The 22,208-nt window shown below is 36.4% G+C and overlaps 1 protein-coding gene across 1 annotated transcript in view; it reads right to left on the bottom strand.

The window, feature by feature from the left end:
• The window catches only part of LOC105675173 (uncharacterized), a 130,553-nt gene that overhangs the window by 39,762 nt on the left and 68,583 nt on the right, over positions 1–22,208 (bottom strand). The window contains exon 4 of the mRNA XM_067354873.1: positions 2,607–2,771. Within this exon, the coding sequence (XP_067210974.1) occupies positions 2,607–2,771 (165 nt within the window). The remainder of the gene's footprint in view (positions 1–2,606; positions 2,772–22,208) is intronic.

The following is a 22,208-nucleotide window of genomic DNA, read 5'->3' as shown; positions in this document are numbered from 1 at the left end:
TCCTGATGAGCGAGGAATTTCGAAGGAGTAGCGAACGAAATCAGAAACATTCTCATTCCGTGTCCGCAGTAAAAAGTCCATTGTCGCTCGCGCGAATAAAGGGGTGTCCACGCTGCCAGAAGTAATTTCCTGCCCACGCCGTGTTGTGTGTACACGCCGCGTATAAACGCATCTCGTAACTTGGGTTAATTACGCCAAGCACACGGGCCGGGTTTTGGATAGGGTAGAGTCGGTCGGTCGGTTGGTTGCTTTTACGCGAAGTGCCGCCGAGGCGAAAGGGGGATGTGTACGGGCAGCCAGTCCCCACGCGGCGGTGGGGTTTAGACGGAAGCTCCCGGTAGATTAAACGACTACGACGTCGCTGATGCTCTCGCTGGAGCATTCAGTAAATTCCGGCAGCCATGGCCGTAGTGTACTTTGGCAAACGTTTTACTGCGCACACGTGGCGAGAGCTACGGGACGGTTTTTTCTTAGAGTGAAGACTCGATCAAAGATTCGATTGCCCTACGCACGTGCCGCAATTATAATTAGTAATCAGTTATTATGCGCAAACTATTTTGGATTAAATTATACGGTGTATTATTAAGGAGAAAAATTGTTTAAATTTTATTTTACTTTTAAAAAAACGATGATTTGTACAAGTCATAAATTGTTATCGTATAAAATCTTTCATTTTGACAGACAGATGTGGCGGTTGGCACCTTTAACAGATATGCCGAGAAAGGAAAATAAATCGCGCGAAATTAGATGATGCCGAGAAACGGTGGACACGTACGACTAAAGGACGAACCCCTTTTTTGCCACCGAATCGCCCGAACTGCTCTATTTTATCACGATCTGTCGATAACAGGCAGGTCTGACTAAGGGGAGCGTCCCCTGCCTCTTACGTATAGGATCATCTCGTCGGGCACATCGTAGATTCTCTCGCGAAATGAAGTGACGCCTGCGCTCGTCAGCTGCGCACAATCAATTTTTCCGTTACGCAGTGATAAAATATATGCCAAATATTCTTTTTTACTCGCAAATATTAGCAATAATGTTAATTTTGCAAATTTTATCGTGCAGCGAGGAGAGTTACGCGTTAAATAATGCTATTTGTAACAATTTGATGCGAACAAAGCTTTAACAAATGTGAAACTACTGTTAAATATTCATGAAAATAAATATCACAGTACAAATCATCCAAAAGCAATGTCGCAGCTTGCAACATTCAATCTGTTGTACATTAAATAGTAGAGATATCTCAGAGATAGAGAACATTGTATTGCAACATTGATATAAGAGTTGAATAGACTTTAATCCTCTGACTCTTTTTTGACAATTCGCACATTTCCTCATTTTTTTGCTCATTTAAGACGATGAAATAAATTTACGGCTTATTTATAAAATATAAAGAGAATCCGATAAAAATTATTTATTTTATATCAATTTAGAATTGATAAAAGTCTACGACTTTTTATTTTAGCGAACTACTGTAAAAACGCAACGCGCGAGAGATATTAAATTATTATCATGAATATCATTCCACAGACTTCGCGGAGCTTTGTTTAATATATAGTTAATAGCCGCTTTATTGCAAAATGTAATTTTTACATGCTTTTAATCTCCGCTCATCCGCGCTGCTGTAATTGTAGCTGTCTTTTCGTAGTTGATTAATTTTGCGCATCGTTTTCCCGATATTGTACCACAATTTTGCCCGCGTTTTGTATTCATTACGAGTTCATTCGTATTATTTAACGTTTAAAATTTCACAGTTTGACACTTTCGAATAATACTACATTGCGCGGTAATATCGATCAAGCTGTTCTCGCGAGTATCTTTCTTTGAGAGCTGCGCTGTAATATCACTTTTGCAACATCGCTGGAATTTCATTCCGTCTTTACACGTTGCGCAGCTGCATCGCAACGATCATTCTGTGCGACGAGGAAGAAAGCGGAGAGATCGGTGTTTCTAACGAAGTAGAAATTCCTGCGCACACACTGGCCTTTGGCGCCAATCGCAACGAAGCGGGTATCGAGGGCTGCCTGCCAGAGAACAATGAAGGGATCAATTACCGCGCTAGAACGCCTCGCCTCGGAATTGAGACCAAAATGCTCGCGGTTACAAGTTCGAAACGGACGTTTGATCCACGATTTCGGCCTTTTGCTCTCTCACGGGCGGAAAACATTTAATTAAAGTGTCGAAAAGGATAAGTTGTTACTGCGAAATACAGCTTTATTTATATAATATAAACTGCAGCCACACGCCACATATAAAAATACGCGAAAATAACATTAAGCTTTAATTAAATTTTAAACTTATTTATTTGAATTAGAGAGTTCGTCGAACCGCTTGTTCGCCTCTAAAATTTTCCCTTTGTGGCTTAAGTACATATTATTTTTGATGCGATGAGGAAGAGACATTTCGAAATGAGATTGCAGGACTTAATCCTCCACAGCCGGATTTCATTTCGACTGATTTCAACGATCCCCGGTCGATGCCGTCGCGGTTTTATGCTAAGCTCGTCAAGTGGATATGCATTTATCGGGGCGCTGAAAGCCCCTTCAGGCTTTCTATGAACGACAAAACCGAAAGGGAGGGGAGAGGAGGGCAAAAGTTTTACTCACGCGAGCATGGACGCGTCTCGTCGCTTCCATCCCCGCAATCGTCGACAACGTTGCAGACTTTGTTGAGGGCGACGCAGTGCCCATTGGCGCACTGAAACTCGCTCTGCCGGCAGGAAAGCACCGTCGTCGCCGTGAGGATGCAGGTGCAAACGAGCCAGTGCATGTCTGAAACATCATAAAAAGTCACAGGTTTCAGTGGAATCAAAAAATCAGGGAGAGAGAATAAGTTTGGCCACTGAATTTTTCATGTGACTAGAAAATTACGGCCACCGCTGTTGCAATCGTCAAGATATTTTAATTATTACGCATATCCTTTTTATATTGTACATAATTTTCATTATATATCTATTTTACAATTTAACAGGAGTAATTAGTTATGTTGGATTATACGTCATTACGTATAATTATGTGCAATAATTGAACTTATAATGAGATAATATATTCACAGAACCATTTACAGCATTCAGAAAAATGCTCTTGCTTGGAATATGATTTATTAGGCATTCTCGATAAAGTAATTCTTTTGTTAAAAAAAATATTTGCTCGTCATAAGTGAAATGGTATTTGAATTTTCTGAATACATAGTCAAGCGAATCGGAGGATCACAAGTCAACAGAGCAAAAGTATATTTGCGCAGAGATTCGGAGGAATTGAGTTTTTCAGGAGGCAAACAATATATCGATCTTCTATAGGTACTGCTGCTTGGAATGCGCTGTCCGATAAAAATGTTTATTTATTTTTTTACGGAAATCCGCGGTAGCTACAACAATTAAACAAAAAATAACATTCACATAACTTATCGCATAACTAAATACTTGAATAAACTATTTCTCAATAAAACGTTCATCTTTTTTGCGGTAAAGCTTTTATCAATTTTATTTCTATAAATATCTCAACATTATCCATCGGAGAATGAAATAATAAAAAAATAAAAAAAAAAAAAAACAGTTCGATATCGCGGTTATTAAGCCCAATTCAACTCACTCGCATCGCGAACTCAAACGTCGCGTACGATTTCACCTGGGATTAACAAAGTTACTACGACTAGCATAAAAATATTATTGTTGCGGCGATGATAAAGTTTCGTAACAACGTGAACGCGCAACTTTGTCCTCGAAGTTAAATCGAACAGGAACACGAAGGATATCGGGCCACGTTCTCTCGATTTCCGGCGTCGTCTGAAAGCGTCGATGTCGTTTCACCCAATTGAGGCGAAACTTTCGTTATTCTCGACTCCCTGAGGTAACCCCTGCCATAGTCTTTGCTATTTTCCTTAAAACTGGTAAAGCTGCGGTCAGCTCGAGCAAGATAGCTAACTGACTTGTTCGCCAATTGCGATGTATAAGAGTACATTCTGTGATTTCTAAATCGCAATTTTATGTTTTCGTGAAGCAGTAATAATGTAAAATAATTTTTCGAAAGATGATCTGCATACTATCTGATAAATTTTCACCATCATCATGATAGATAATACTAGCCAATGTATATTCACACTTCTCTTATCTTGAATTTTGATACGATAACGTAATTCTCGTGCAGATGAGCAGGAGAGACTCATGTATGCAGTTTTTTTCCACGCTCAATCGGCTCAATGTGCAGCCGACTGATTTCCGTCTCCACAAAGGGAAAATACAAGTACAGGGATGTTTCGGTATTCATGGAATTACGAAGACTAAAGCAAAGGGAAATCAGACGAACGAGCGGGGAAAAAGAAAGTTATTCGGTATCCACGGTATACACTCTTGCTTATCTTCGTCTCGTCGCTCGAAAGCTACGCTGGATAAGTTTAAATATCGGGAAATATGCAGAGCCGTTCCTGGAAGAAAGCGGGAAAGTTTTGCGAATGTCGCCCAGTAAGAAGACGACTCATCGCTTACTCCGACTTCGATGCTCTGAGAGCTTTAAGTCGTCTTTGCATTAAAATCACGGGAATTCAAACGTTCTCGCAAGCGGCCCTGCGCGAATTTTAATAAATTCTGTTACGCACGACTCTCTGTACGCAAAATAGTCGATATAATGTGATTTAACGCTTTTTAATGCTTTATTAACTTTTTTCAGAAGCGTATCAAAGTATCTTCGATGCTTCGTGTGGAAAAATTGTCGAAACAATTAATTTAATACGTTTTTATTTTTGGAAATTAAATATTTATTCAGTTTGCTATTTTTTAATTTTTCAAAATTAGTGAAAATATAATGCTCTGTAAATCTCATTTATTATTACAATACAATTTCTTACTGGTAGATATTTTTACATGCAATTTTTAAATAAATACTACTTAAATGTTTTGAATATTTTTACTAAAAGTGCAATAAATATTTTTAATAAAAGATAAACGCTCGACTGAAACGCTCTAGCTCGGGATTATTGCTTCACGAGTTTTGCGAGTTTCGCGAGTTTCGCGTGTTTATATCGCACGTGTCACCGATTTTACGTGCGTCAGGTGCTAGAGAGACGAGAGACGAGAAATTGCTCAAGATATCTCTCAGACATTGCGGCGGATATTCGGGCGTTTAATGCGAGATTTCGGGCTTCCGCTGCGTCAGCCTGCGCCTTCGCGCATTTCGGCTCTTTTATCCTTTTAGCTCCCAATTCCGCGATGGGATCTCACGAGGCACAAAGCACCATGCATGCTTTTCGTCCCAAATTTCCTGAATTTTCCGTAAATTCCTATAAATAACTCATCGGAGCTTTAGACAAAATTAATCTCTTAATGGCGGCACGCACGCAGATATATTCATTTAACAATAGAAGCAACTTTCGGATTTGGATGGATGAGTAATCCATTAAATTAACTTTCGTATTGTTGTTGTAAATTCCACTGCATTCATGTTCGTATATTGCAATTTTAGAGAAACGCAGCTCGCATGAAAAAACAGATATCTGTTTAAATATAATTAATATAATAAACAGAGTTTGATGTTAAAAACAGAAGCAGCGGACTTGATATCAATTAATAATTATGAATAATAATTATAAGATATTCGAAATGTACTGAAACACTTGTCCACTGTTTTTCATGCAAGAAACGATCGCGTCATTCTACGGCTATGTATAGCATTTAACTCGTATCTGTTTGCACTCGTTAGCGATCTGTTTAATTGACGTAATGTACGTGCGTTCCATGATAATGTTTACTAGCTTGGTCCAATTAACTACACGAGTTAATTACTATCTGCGGTCTTAAGGCTATAAGGAATCATTGATTGACTTGTCATTCACATTTTGTAGAAACAGAATTCAATTAACTTTTCCGAATAATCTAATTATCTTTAAAAAAATAAGATTATCCATTAATTAGTTCGTTGACTAACACACGTGAATTATTTCTGTCTGTTTAAAACATTTCCGATTTATTGACAACGAGTGAGGGACAGAAACGCATCTGCAATTCACGACCAAATTTATTCGATACGAACGCAAGTGTAATGTTGCGCATTTGTTTCACTTCTCGCGGAAAAAAATCCACAGCCGTATAATTTACATAAACAGTGGGCTATTGTCAGGGACGTTCTAACGATGTAAATCACGGGGATCTGACGAGGGATGGGAAATGAAAATCGAGAATTTCCGAAAGCAGTTAGCAATTGCTCTTTTCAACGGCACTCGACATGCGAAATTAAATCTGACGAGGGTCCTCAAATTAAATATTTCTTCCCCTCTCACATTGGTTCACCACCGAACTCTCAAAGTCCGTCAAGTCCATCCCTGAAAATATCTTCAGAATGCAAAGTATCTGGAAAGTACGTGCCGGTCTCGTTACTCTTGGCAGACACCACACGCGCAGTAGAGTTTTAAATTAAAAACTGCACTGTTGATATTATTAAAGCAAGATACTGAATATAGAAAATGTTAAAAAATTCTATTTATAGCGTACATTAAATGTACGTAGATTTAAAATAGATAACATCTCTCTCAATTTAAAAATTTGTTTCGAGTCTTTTGCAAAACATTTATTTTGATTAAAAATAGCATTAAGTTAATCAATTGTTTTTATCTCGCGGTTTATGTCTTATTCATAACAGAGGAAAGCTCTAAAATATATCTTAATGTCATAATTCGGAAAAAGTGGATGAGACCGAATAAAATATCGAGGTCAAAATAAACGAAAGAGAAAACTTTTCACACAATCTTTTTGAAAGCTTTACGCAATTCTTGTGAGAATTAATAACCGATCGATAAGTCTTGCTTCTCATTCATATCTGCAAAGTGAATAATACCATAAACTGGGTCTTAATTCATTTTACAGATGTGATCATCTCTCTATGAATTGCTCTGATAAAATATATATATCTTTTTAGAAAATAATACAAGAGATTATCTCGAGATCAGTAGTTCGAAAAACGAATGTCGAATCAAGCAAACAATTACACGTTAATTACTTATGAAATTTTCAGCAAAATACATCGTAGACGGGCAAATCCTAATCCGCGTTCAATGCCGTTCCCAAGTTTTAATTGAAATCAGACCCGAGTGATAAATCCACAATACTCGGTTACGCGAAGATCGCATCGTGAGCATTGTGCGTGTTTCAACTGTACAGCCGAAATTCAGATTGTCATCGAGCTAAAATTACTAACCGCCCCGGCACATAACCCACTCACTGACTACACAATGGCTTTTTGGAAACTTCCTCCAGGTACGTCTGCAGGCCGTACTTCATCAAAGTTCTCTTCCGCCGACGTCGAACATAATATCGCGTATATGAACATACATACATTCGCGTCGAATGTCACGTCTGTGCGCACACATTCGTGACGTACATGTCAGTAGTAACCGAAACTTGAAGCTAAAAGCACCATCCGTGTCTCTTGAACTGGAGCTTCCACCATTATGATTGCCGCCTTTCAAATTCAAATGACATTCGAATTATGTAGGATTTAGTTATCTTATCGTTCTGGTAGCAGCATACAGATTTAAGCTCTTTACGATTCACGCTTCGAAAACGCGCATAATAATTCCGTTCCGCCGCGAGACACGCCATTAATTCCACATCAATATCCACTAATCTTAATACGCAATCTTAGAAGGCGTGTCGCATATTTTAACATTATCTTCACTCGCATACTCGTGAGATTGGTATTACAAATTGATATGAATAATTTCATTCAAATGTTTTGGCTAAATCTGTTTACATGACATGATTACGATTATTGTATAAACATACGATATCAAATTTATAACACTAGAACAATACAGGCGCGTGCTACGCGCGCGCACTTATTATAGTAATTTAATAATTATGAAATCTAAATATTTTAATAAATTTTTTTTATTTTAAATAACCGTCAAAATAATCTTCACTCTCAATCTATCAAACTATCAGAATAATCGCGATAACCAATCAGCGTCGCGAAAAAGCGTCAACAATACTTTCGATACATTCGAGTATCGATCTTTCATGCCTTTTTTAAGAGTGGATTTGATTTTCTGCAAAATATATTTACATAATCCATAATTATATCTCTGTGTGCACGATTGTGTAAAATACTTGAATATAGATTCTCTTTTGTATTTGCAATTTATTGCTGAGAAAATTGAAGTTTATGATAAATGCCGTCCAGAATTTTGCTTGCAATTTTACCTATTTCAAAAGCAACATTGCGTTGAGATGCACAGTTTTATCCATCCCGATGCAATCAGCATACATTGTGTTCCGATCTATAAACCTCCTTCCCTTTCTTCTAACACGCCCTAACACGCTACATTATTTTTCATGATGTCTTTCTTCGGGAGGCGCGCGTCGACCTGTCTCCCTCGTGTCTAATCTTTTGTCATTATTTCCGCGAGAAAGAATGCCATGGAAGGCTCGCATAAAAGATACAACCCGCGGCTTCTCACCCTTGTTTTCGCTTGCTCCCCCATTTTCGCTACCGGGCAACGACGAAAAATGTTCTCGCGTTTTTATAGCCACAGCCCTCTCTTCTATCTATCTCCTTTCTCTATCCTGTATCTTGTAACCCTCCTTCCAGTCGCCTCCCCCTCTTCTTTTACTCACTCCCATCCATTTTCGTTTTTGTCTTCCGAGGATGACTGTCGAATGCAAAAGCACCCGAAATCGTCCTCGAGAGACCGTTGTCTCCGCTCGGCGATAAAAGGAGAGACGACGCGGACGAATTTCGTCAAAATTTCTGCCAAATTGTCTCGAGACCGTACGAAGGAAATAAAAGGAAATATTACAACAAATAATAATCCGTGTAATTATAATAAAAAATTCTAGGACCGATAGTGTCAAGAAAATTGATCTAATAATATAGTTATAATCTATAATCAACTTCGAGCTTCTATCTTGTAAAATCTTCTCAGCATTGGAATCTATTTATACCATATGCGCGTGTATCTTTGTGTATATATAGTGTGTATCTCTCTAAGTCGAGTAGATTGAAGCTCAATTATTCATATTTCGGAGGAGTACGTATTTCGCAGAGTTTCGGATACCAGTATAGATGTTTGCAAATGAAATATCAAAGCGAGGAATTAATTGTGACAATTGGTGCGTTTGAGAGAACATTTAATTGACAACTGCAGTTTAAATTGCCATGGAAATTGCCATGCAAATTGCCATGCAAAATTGTCATGGAATCATATCAAATATACAACTATTTTACTATGCTAAACAATAATCTATATAACCTGTTATATATTGCATATAACACCACGCGATATGCTAATAATAAACCATAATTTGAATTTAATTTTAGATCATTACAATAAATAATGAGTTAGCGTAAAGGTAAAATAATAATATTCTTTTTAATCAAACAATATAGCCTATTAAAATTTACATAATGCGAGATAGCTCTGGCAACTACACGATATCAAAATTAAACGAGAAAAGGAATTGTATTGATTCTGTCTGTACGAAGGCAACTTGACTTTTCAAAAATTTCTTTCGAATAATTTATCGGAGAGAGCTTTGACTATGCTACGCTCGGCTTTACTAGACGAGACACGTTTCATTTGAATAACGCATCCTCCTTCAAACGAATCAACCCCGTGTACGAGATGAAGGGTGAAAGGGAATGGTAAGAGTTTTTTACTCGCCTGAGGGTACAGAAAGAGATACGCGAGCGTGGGTGAGAAATGGTTTTAGAGATCTCGTCTTATTTCATGAAAGTTTCGCACTCGCATAAGATATCATGCGAACCATGTAATTAACTCGTGCAAATTGCAATTTATAATCATAATGTTTTTTGTTGTTAAAACGAACGAGGAGATAATTCGAACAGATTGAGGTAATAATGTGATATTATATTTATTTAATATATATTACTATAAAAATTGTTTAATATTAATTTTGATATAATTTTAAATATTCACTTCACAATATATCGACTCAGCTTGTTCAATATAGCTAAAAAATGAAATAGCGTTCACAATTAACGGATTCTAGAACTGTGACTTAACGAGGAAACCTTTCTGCAGTGAGTCACACGATTCTAAATCCGGGTCGGCCTCGTCTGACCTTTAAATTTCTCGATTACGATTTCTCGAGCGGAGCTTTGCCAAGGAAAACGGAAGCGACGATCCGGAAATATGTCGAGGAACGCGCGAAGATCGCTGGTCGTAGAAATTGCGCGATAGAACTCAGAGAAACGTCGAATCCAATTTCAAGCGTGGATTTTAAAGGCGATGGCACCTCATCAGACCGTCTCGAAGTGAATTTACGAACTTCGCACTAGAATAAAACTATCTATTTTAATATTCATAATTAAAATTGCGCGCTTTGCTTATAATTCAAAAGACGAAAATAATGTGCACGCTTCACGTGAATATATTTTAATGGAAAATGTATATAACAAACTGCTTTTTCTATCATTCAAATATATGATGTCAAAAAATCAATGTGTACAAACATTTTAACAATGAAAGCAAATTTAGCAGAAATCTAAATGGATTAAATATAAAATTTAATATAAATATTTTCCGACATGTAAGGCTCATAAAATACATTATGCAGTTTCATCTGCTGAGATGATTTAGTAATTTATCTTTGTTCGATAAACTTTGTATACGTGAGAATACCGTTGACGGTCGGTCGGAACATTACGAGCTCAGCGAGTAGCGCAATTAGCTGACTCAGGTAGACAAGGCAAATTGCATGTATTTGGATCGTGAATACCAGGCGGATGTGTATTCGTTATCGATTGCTCGAGATATATCGTGTCAGATCGCCGCCAGTACCGCGGCGCCAATTAGACGATCATTTTCTATCTCGCCACGCATCGAAAATAGCCTCAGCGTATGAAACGCGGTGCTCGATTTCGACGTGTAATTACTGTCGACCAAGCTATCCTAAATCTTCCACCGAACTGAATCGCTCTAATTCGGTGCTGATCGCGGCGGCAGCGGCGGAATGCCGCGAATAATTTCGCAGCGAAATTCGACGATATTCACGGCAGCCAATAACCATGTGCGAAATTTATTCACCCGCTTCGGCAATCAATTTTCTGTGAATTAAAGTATGACTTGTACGAACGACTTTGTCGCGCAGTTTTTATTATTAGCGAGGCGGTGACGGCGTAAGCTGCGAAGGAAGGGATAAAACTTTATGATCAATGCTGGACAGAATGAGTGCAATCTTACTCTGACAATGTATCAAACCGTAGGAAACGCAAACATTCAGAAAAACAGAATTCTTGTTTGATTTATATGAAAGAATTTATTTGATACAACATTTTAATGTGCTAATTATAAATCTAACAAAATAGAAAATTAAAATTATTATGGGTTTTGTTGCATAAATTTAGATCTTCCCTTAACTCTTTGCTATAAAATTTATTAAATAACTAATCGATCAAAGCCTATCAATTAAAAATTTTTGCAAAAAAAAAACAAGTTTTATAATCCAAATAAAATCTGAATTATGAATAATTAAGTTTTACTTTTAATATAATATTTTAAAAATACTAAATAAAAATGAAAACGTATTAGCTTAAGATCTGGCAATTCATTGTTGAGTAACAAATTAGTGGAGTAGTAAAAAAAATTTAAACTGTTCTGAAAGTGCTTTACCAAGCGTGTGAGTAACACGTCCGGCAAACTTGCCGCTTGTCAAAGTGTAGTGTCCGTCTAACTAAAGCCATTAGTGTCGCCGTTAGACGGCGAGTTAGAGTCATGGTGTGTCGCTTAAAATATCAAGCGACAAGCCTTCCTGTGTACCGATTGGATTGCGCGAATAATTCGCGGGAAACCGGCCGAGATTCAGTGCATTAAACGTGCGAAATCTGTCCAGCATCTGGCACATACCGGAATGTGCGGGCGGGCGGACATCTATCGAATAAACTTCTCCTCGTTGGACAGGATGCGGGAGGCACTACGGAAACACAGGCATTTCGGGGACTGCACTATAACCGACCATTGTCCTCGTTGCAAGGTTAACAAGCTACAAACTATTGCCAACGGATGGAACTGCGTGCCACTGGGCACCGTTTCGCGAATAGTTGGCATTCAATATCTTTCGTGGATCGCCGTGCGTTTTTGGAATGTGGCTTGAGGGTATCAGCTCGCCAGTGCATTTTAACATATGGAGATCGCGTAAACGAGAGAGCTCAGTGTACATTGTGCTCCATATATATTGCGAGTTTTTTTCAGAACTATAAATACTGTAGGATTCTAGTACAATGAAATTTTTCAGCTGATATTTAATGAAAAAATATCACTTCATTATACGATTGTACAATTTATTATTAAATATTTAATTAATAAAGTCTGTGAGATTAAAATTCTACTAAAGCACATTTGAAATTACAATTAAATTTAATATAATAATAATAAATATAATAATTAAAGAATAATTTAAAATGCCGGAAAATATTTATTTAATCGTCACGTATGAAATGTTAATTTTTTGTAACAACGTTAATATATTTTTGAGCAAATAGAATATGTATGCATAATTAAAAAGATTCAATAATATGATAATTTTTTCATCTTTCGAAATGAGACGACATTTCCATAATCTCATTTTGATCAATATCAAAATGTAAGAAGTTTGAAAGTAGAGAAGATGAGGTAAAAAATAAAAGACATTTTTTAAGACAATTCTATGCTCCGGATATTAAATTTCGAAAGCACTACTCTTTAAAGATATATCCTTTTATTAAATGCGCTGTATTTTTATACGCAACGTATTCTTCAAATGGAATTAACAGTTAAGGCCCGCGGCAAGTTGCGGAGAATCTAATTCCGCGTTTCAATGTTTTGCGGTTTTGCTCGCGAATAGTTGCAAATTTTCGACAACCGTTAAAACACGCAAGCCAGCGGTTCTCGCGGACCGTCAATCGGATTAACTGAATCCATTTTCCAACCTGGAGAATCGCGGTCGTTGTGAGCGCTTTGAGGTGCTGTCACAAAGGCTTGTCTATAGATTGAACCATAGTCTCCCAAAGATTGCAAAGTTCTATCGTTAGTTGTTTGTCAGTGTGTTGAATGGTGAAACAAACTATTTCTGTGGTTGGAGTGGTCGAAATTACGTTGCAACGTAGCGGAGATTGCCTGACATATATCTTTAAAGTCCTGTATTTTACGTAATTAAAACATTAAAACCTTAATTAAAACATTAATACCTAAAAGATTTGAATTTATATTTGATCTTTTTTCATGCAAGATTAAATAAGATAATCTTTATTAAATTGGAATTCATTTATACTTGAATTTTATTTAGCAGCGCGTTAAAGAATTATCAACATGAAGTCCACATTTCTTTTTACGCAAAATATGTACACGAAACGTTACGTCGGCCAACGAAAACCAGTTTGGAACGAATTCGCGCGTTAAAACGAACGAGGGAAAAATTGCAGAGCAAGATACAAGACACGCAGCAACGTAATAAAATTGCGTGTAACCCTGTCGGTATGGTGCGTCAAAGGAAAACGATTTCGATTTTGTTTCAACAAATTCCAGTCTATTTCTATACGATGGAATTTTCACGATGTTCACGGCAATCGGAAACCTTCGACCAAACGAAAGATCTATCAAGTCTATAATCTACGGTCTGGATCGCGCATTTTTCGTGATTGCTGTCGCGAATCTGTTTCTTTAATTTGAAAATCATTTCCGGAGATAGACGGAAAGCATCGTTAATCAAATTTCTTTCTAGTAATTAAGTATCTGATAATTAATTTAATAAAAATTGATAAAATATTTAGCTTCTGAATTTTGCAATGAGTTGCAGAGATTTATATTAATTTAGACGAATAACAGCCCTCTCTGTTGTATTAATATCTATAAGAATATTTTATAAGAAAGGAAACCAAATTTTCTTATCGCTCAAGGATATTTTCTTCGACGAAAGAAAGACACTGAGATGCAGCAAGATAATAAAGTTATTCATCGATGCTAGTCAAGAAAAATAATAAATGTTACATCTATGTGTTCTCTGACATAATTACAAAATATCTCATGAAGATATTCCTGTTTCTCTTATTTAACAAAAGTTATCTCTAATGATCAAACAAGATAGAAAAGAAAAGCAACATCAATCCGAATTGAAGTCTGTATCAAAGCAAAACCTTTTTAATTCTAATAATATTCAGAGAACCTCATTATTTGTTTTAATGGGATTCGCGAATATTCTCTGCGAATATTCTTTCGAACAAAGTCACACAAAGTCCGAAGTGGAGACTGTATTTAATTATCGATCCGATTACAAATTATTTTACATAATATTTACAACAACTGTGATATTTTCTTATACGAAATATCGGAAATATCATTTAATATGTTTATAAAGTTTGTTCATTAACTCGACTCTTTTTATACCCTTTTTTTTGTCGATTCGCTTATTAACTGTATAAATGAAAGAATCCTTTGTTAAGCGTCTTTCAGCAAACTTTGCTTTTATGACGCTGCAAAAGTAACAGCTTCAGAAACTGTTGGCTTACAATGTCTTTCGCGTTGCACATCTTTTAGCAATTAACGGACAATTAAGTTAATTTCTCGGCAAAGCTACTTAAGATTTTGACGCAGATCGGGGACCTTAGAAGAAACGAACATTGGATTACGAAGAAAGTCTGTCGCGCCGAATTCAAATCATATCTCAAAAACAAAATATATATTTATAATTATCAATTTCTAAAATCTTTTTATTAGAAATGATAAGTTGGAAAGAGACGTGAAAATGTATAAACACTTTTCAATATAAATTAGTACAATGTACCTAGCAAAAAAATTATGCCAAAGATTTAATCAATTGAGCACGTATCAGTATGATTACTACGGATTACTTTTTTAATATTTTCTTAACATTCTTTCCCACATCATGATTTAAGTTATAAATTGATTCACCATTTCTCGATCTTTTTCTTCGTGCTCTCTTGGTCAGAGAAAACAAGAGAGTTGAAAGACGACGTAACTCGATAGTAAGTTTGACCGAAGGTCATGCGAACGTCATTCTCGCCGATGCAGGATGAAATAGAAGGCGCTGCGGAGGTGCCATTTCGCAGGTCGGACGAAGGCGGTTATTGCGTTTTCCAGCTGGGTCCACGGACGGAAGTCTTGTCCGTGAACAAGCTAGGTTCTTCTTAACTTTAAAATCAAATAAGAGGAAAGCGAAAATTCGAGATGTTCACTGGTAAAGTAAAATCGAAGCATCGACAAGTAGCGGCACTCAATCTGATTTAACAAAAGACGAAATAAGTTCCTCTTTTCTTGTTTGTTCTAGTTTTGTTCGTTACTTTGTGAAAAAAATACGTTTGACGATATGTTTGTAGCTCAAATATCATATTTTAAAATTTAACACTGAAACCCATCAATACTTTGATATTTTACAGGTCTTCAAATTTTAACCATATATCGAAGATTCATTAAAAAAAAAATTCTTTGAAACTTTGAAAGAACACTGGAATGCATAATTATGATGTAGACTAGCTAGATCCAAGAATCCTACAACTTGGGAGCAAGTATTAGGTATCGATTGTCATCAGCCATCTCTCGCATTACTCTTTGTCGCTGGCACTGAACAAAGAAGAGGACAGATTCATCCGGCCGACGATGAAATTGTTCTGTCAGCACAGCCCGAGCTTTAAAGCTTTAGCCTACGTACATTCTCACGACTGCCTTTCTCACTCCTCCTCGTCGTCGAGTCGTCCAACTTATTAAGCCTCCCAGAGACGATCCCTCGACGGAGACTAATTGTCGTTGACACCGAAATAAGCCGAAATCTCAACTGTTTTTCACCGCCGTGGCTCAAATATTGATATAATTTTTTTGAAAGAATTATAAATTGATTTAAAAAATTAAGAATTTATATCAAAAATTATGAAATTATTTTATGAAGATTAGTTAACAATTGTGGCAAATCGATTGATGATTGTGGAATATTCTGCACGCAGCGTGCATACATAGGTACGCGTGATTTACAATACCAATATTGACGGTATTTTCCACAAGGTAAAGATTAGCTAAACAAGGATTTATTCCTATCAAATATTGAGTACGAATAACCGATCATGTTTCTTCATTATTGAACGCTTCTACCGGCCTTTGTCTTCTTTCAACACATATTTTATACTACGTCAGATTTATGGTAGCGTGCATAATAGAAACGTATTTCGTATTTCGGGTTAAGCTCGGAATTCGACGCCGCGCGCGCGCTACGAGCAGAGAGGGATCGATACTCCCTATATAACTTCTTTAAACCGATTCCCGTTTCTCCAAAGAAGTGCTCGATAAAGTTATATATTGCCCAAGGATATGTAGTGGTACTTTCAGAAAGTATCGATGGCGCGAGATGTGCGAAAAAAGACGATTCTAAGTACGGTTTCCTCCGCGCGAGGTACGTTCGCGGTAAATTTGTATAATTATCAGATGAAAAATAACGCGTGATATACTTTTCAAACAATATGAAAATGATACAAATTTATATAATATATATTTATTATTGCGTGTAAAGTAATGTGATAACGCTATTTCTACATTTCATGAGAAATATAGAATTTCTCGCTTTTCGAATCGTTCGACTTTTCGATATTGTAGAATTGCTTTTACACCCTTCGATTCAATTTTGCTCTCAACTCGATTCTGCAATTCGCAATTCACTGTATTTCGAATCGTCATTCGCTCCGATAATACGTGCTACTAGCAACGGCCGGATCTTCTTGTCAGGCCCTATTGTTCGTGGAAGCTATTAAATTTAGCAGAGTTCCTTGTCAGGTCGGTGCGTACATGCTGGCGTTCGATGAAGTCTCGCCGAGGACTTCCGATGACGTATAAACGTCTCCGCCGCCCCGAGATCACGATGGTTCACGAAATGCGTGGCAATGGAGCGCAGATTAATTCAGTTTGCGCGGTTAGATCGAACGTCAAGCGATTTCAAGCTGATTTCGTCGTCGCAAGCAGGAGCTTGCGGTTCATCAAAGGTGATGACGGGCTTGGCGCACGACAGCCTGATTTCGGAAGACGTTTCCTGGGAGCTGTGCCAGAATGGCGACGTTGTCGCCGAATTAATTGCAAACCCAGCAGATAAGAGAGGCGACGATTTGTTAGGTCGGTTTTCGCGGGAAACATCGAACTGATAGACGTATCGATTATGCTATCTAAACGTCGCGGACCAGATTGAATCGTAGATCGTAGACAGCCAGACAGATTTATTCCGTTCCAGGAGTGAATTCTCCGCGAAATTTCGAGAAACATTGTTTATGCAGCGACCTTGCGTAGTAATAAGTAATTAACTCAACTGGCTTTATTAATTTAGACAACAGACATTGTTATTATATAATATTCGATTGCCGACTTCATCGTGTCCCGACGTTAATCGAACGTGGTATTAATTTCAGCAAACTGCGACGAACGTGCGACAATTCCAATGCACACTTCTCGCACTTCGTTCGTTGTGAAATATAATTAAATATAATATTTAGAATGACCATGTTTAATTTAACAGAGGAAATATCAACGCTCAGGCAATATACTTAATGAACGTCCGCTCTAGCCCGTGGGCTTAATTAACTTGGCGCAAATACAGCAAATCGTTTCTCCGGCTTGCTGCAGATGGGAAGAGTATTTCTGGGGTAACAGAGAGAAGATTGTGCTGCGCGATTGAGTCTCTTACGAAACAGAGGAAAGTATCGGGGCGTGAGATCGAAGCCGATTCTATGATAGATGGATTCCATAATGAAGACTAATGGAACCGCGTCATGCGCCACGGCGATCGGGAAATTAATTCTATCTTCGAAGGGACCGCGCGCGTCGCGAGTCTCCCTTCGTTAAATAATCAGCGAGGTTTTAATGCAAAATTCTACGTATGTGTCGACACGTGTCGATAATAAAATCAGAATATGCACACCGCGATCGGATCCTCCTACCGACGCATCACAAGTAAATCAATTACGTATATTAGCAATTAAATACAGGCTTAATTTAACTAACGAAGAAACGTAGGCGCGCTTATTATTAAGCGAATTTAATTAACGGCCGATTATATCGCGCGTTTCATTAGCTTCAGCTCTGACATCCGAGCGAACACCCGTGTTCGCGAAAGGCTAAAAATCAATTTGATCTACGATAAGACGCAGGCATGTGGTGGTAATTTTAGATCGCCGAATACCTCCACCAGCTTTCCAAAGCGAATGTTTCGCAACAGATTGATCATGTGATCCGCGTAATCACGTAAAGTGAAACCATCAGGAAATTAATTCTCTATGTTGTATCCATCGAACACCGCCGCACTCGTCGGAATTGAAGTAATTGTTTCGCTAAAACGTCTCCTGTAACAGTTTCATGAAAATTTCTCTAATTAACTTTCCGTGAGAATGTTTAAATTTTTTTATTACGCAATCGCTGCTTTACGTTGCAAACATTTTGCGTACGTATTATAATAGATTTATTTAAAGTTGCATATGCAATTAATTCAAAAGTTTTAATTAAATGAATACTTTACAATAGTATTTGCATAATGCAGTATTAACAAATATGCAATAATTAACAATAATAAGAAAAGATAATTGATATAATAATTATAATAATTATGTAATTATTGATTGCGTATTTATTAGAAACATATTTATCCGTGTCTGACTATACTGTACTTTTTCCACTTGTTTAAGTATACTTGCCCGTGTCTGACTGTGTCTTGTTCACCGCATCGCACGTGCTTCATGTATTTATTGCAACGAAATGCAATTTTATATCGAGGTAGCTTAATGCTTCACGCACGATTCAGAATCAAATTAACATCCGTTTGAAGCGCTACAGTAAAACCATAAATACCACGCGCGTAAATCGTCTTCTTTTATATTGCGATCAAACGGTATACGTGTAACGTGACAAATCAACGGTGCGACAAAGGTGCGGTGATTTGAAAATTTCCATCACAGAACGGAATGAACACGGGAAATGCCTCAACGTGTTTCGTGTTTCCGCGTGGCATTGCAATCCCCGATCGATGTTGCAATTTTTTTCTCTTTTTAAAAGAAATGTGTCATACTCCAAATACGTCGCGACTCTATTCATATTCAACTTGCACTAAATTTGCAATCAATCAAGAAATAGCGCTGTTCTACTTTTTACGATGAAACAATTACTGTTAGTCTGCTGTTGTTCAATATCATAAATAATTTTTACTTTATGATTAATTCTATCGGCTTTCTATCGCCGTTATTTCGAGATATTATATTTGTTCGCAAAATGCAATGTGGATAATATCGATTAAATAACATAATAGAAAATTATAATATACGTTATATACATTTTTCGTGAAACATTATTGTTGCTACTACGAAATAATCACAACGCACAAGAACCTTTGTGTTCTCATTCAGGCCAGTGTTATAAGTCAACGCCTGACGCTAACTGTATATAACATTGCTGCATTATCGGCTCACGTTACCGCGATAGGATGACAGAGCACCTTATGGTGCTCGGCAGTCCTGAAACGATAACTTGGAAGATAAACGGAATTTTGCTCAGCCATCGGTAGGGAGACGAATATAACTACGTTTTTCTCTCTAGTAGTAAAGAAATGCCTGATGTAATATATAACTGTCTATATCAATAATAGAAAAGTTAACCGAGTTAAGATATGAAATATTGACATTTCTTAATATAACTATAGATATATCTAACAATTATTATTAGAATCGTTATAAATTTGGATAGCAATTATTATTTTTATATCAGAAATGAAAGCTCTCTTCATTTAACAAACTCTGTCGATAATAAACCAATTTATTATGCGCCACTCTCCGTCAGTGCACGTAAATGGATATCCACGTTGAATCAAGTATAATTCCGAAAGCCGCATGTTACATTTGGCGACTTAGAAGGTCTAACGTGTAGCGTAACGAAACTTTTAAGGCGCGATTTTTCTTTCTTATCGCGACAATAAAGGCCGAGCGCGCCGAACCACCTGCTATCTAGATGCAGTACGCACATACTTCAGTTAAACAGTGAGTAGTATATCTCTCCCGCGACCATATGCTAACGGAAAAAAATGTTAAGAAAAATGGCAGCGTAATTTACAATATTGTTTTATCAAGTTAATTCTGAACGCCTGGAGTTATAGCCGCCGTAAAACATTTAGCGTGTAAAAACTAATACGAAGTTTGCGTAATTTCGCAAACAACATGTTCAGTTATACGAAAGTACATGCAATAAAAACGAAATTTTTACCACTTATACCAACAAATATCAACTAATTTTCGCGAGTGCAGTTATTGAAGTCTGCCTTGGATAATCTATATTTGTGATAGAGATAATACGTTTTGAAATTTTAATGTAACAGCAGTGATTAGATATTATATTACTGTTATGTTTGTAGAAGAATATTCATCTGTGTCTTATATTCCAACTTGTTTCATCTTGTCGCAATAATATTCGTTCATTAAGGTATGGTTCAAGGATCATGTCACTCTCACTTGAGATCCAAATGCATATTATGCGCTTCCGCTACATACTACGCTGCATATCTAGTGGAAACAGGTGTTTGCCCGATAACGCACCGAGGCGCTCGATTCTGCGTGATCTATGCCATTGAAATCTCTGTCGCGAAACTTTGCAGTAATAATTCATATTCGGCATCACATTCTGATATGCCAACGCGATTAAAACAGCTTACAGATATAATTTGATTTCGTATGAAGCTGATTATAATATTCAGAAATTATTCATTCATAAACTCATTTCATAAATTAGGCTTATATTTTTTTACAGTAAACATCAAAGCCAAAGTCATGTCGGACACGTTGCGCTCAGATTATGCATTTTTTGACTCCGTAAAATCGCCTTATGTACACATATGTATGTATATATACATACACATATGCAGTTAGAGGATCTGACTTTTCTGCTACCGTCATACCGAGTTCCGTTTTAAATGGAATCACTCAAGACCGGAAATAAGATCGACCTTTTCGAAGATATGAATCAAACGGAACTGAAGTCTGGGAAATCGACCACGTTACGAGCTACGTAAAACGTTTTCAACCTATCAAGCCTCGCTCAGCTATTTAATTTCTTCAATGCTTTTTCTTTCTATTGATCTCAATATAAATACCTGGTTACTTTATTTTGTGTCATAAAGCATATTCGCAAATAATTTAAAAACGCAGTAACAAAAAGAAATTTCTCAATATTTGTTGCAATATAAATATCTATTTTAAATTTAAACAAATAGTTATCTCTAATATTATATGAAAAACATTTTTTCACCAATAATCATATTACGTTCAATGTATACAATGTATTGTTTTTTTTTAAATAAAGCAATATGTATGCATTTGGCTTGAAATGTACGAAAATTGAGCTTTCTCCAGTTGTATTTTCAGTACTTTAATTTTTTTGTGTAGAATATATAATTATAATATTATAATTATGGATTTTTAAATTAAATTTATTCAATTAAGTACTGCTGAAAAATCAAAAAAATTTTCAGTCGCAACGATGTACAGCATAATAGCTGTACATATTAATATCACTTATACGTGTTATATATGTCGACAGTTGATTACACGTAAGATAATAAAATTACTTCATTACGGAAGGATAATTTAGTATCAAGTGTGCGTAAATGGCCATTTGACGATATATGATTGATCGAGGTGCCTGCAATACATAAACTGAAATCTTTTACAGTATCATATCACCACACTTTTCCAAATGGAAATTGCAACAATAACACTAACAAACTAAATCAAAATATATGTGATAGAGAGAGAGTTACCTGCAACTTTAAAAAACTGTGAAATCAACAAAAATTGAGCAAATTGAAAAAGATATAAAAGATCATAAAATTCCGAAAAAAGATCGATGCAAATTAAAAATTATATGCGGGAAATTGAAAGAAAAGAATTATAAATTAAGAATATATTTAAATATTGACATTATATGAAATTATATATAAATCGTTATAAATATAAAACTGCTTTTGTCACATTCAATTTAAATGTCATGGAATATTATACATTTTTCAAATTTTTTTTTTACCTTTCCATAAACATGCAATTCGAAAAATCGTCAATATTTTGCAAAAACTAAAGTGCACTTTTTTTGTAAAAGAATTATTTAATGCAATATATAACGCGTAATTACCAGAAAATAAATTTGTTTTAAAGCGTTCCATAAAAACAAAATTGAAATAAAATGAAATTTCGTGATATATGAAAACG

This window comes from Linepithema humile, chromosome 5 (genome assembly GCF_040581485.1).
Source record: "Linepithema humile isolate Giens D197 chromosome 5, Lhum_UNIL_v1.0, whole genome shotgun sequence".
NCBI classification, from domain to species: Eukaryota; Metazoa; Arthropoda; class Insecta; order Hymenoptera; family Formicidae; genus Linepithema; species Linepithema humile.
This window is presented reverse-complemented; position numbering and strand designations above follow the sequence as displayed.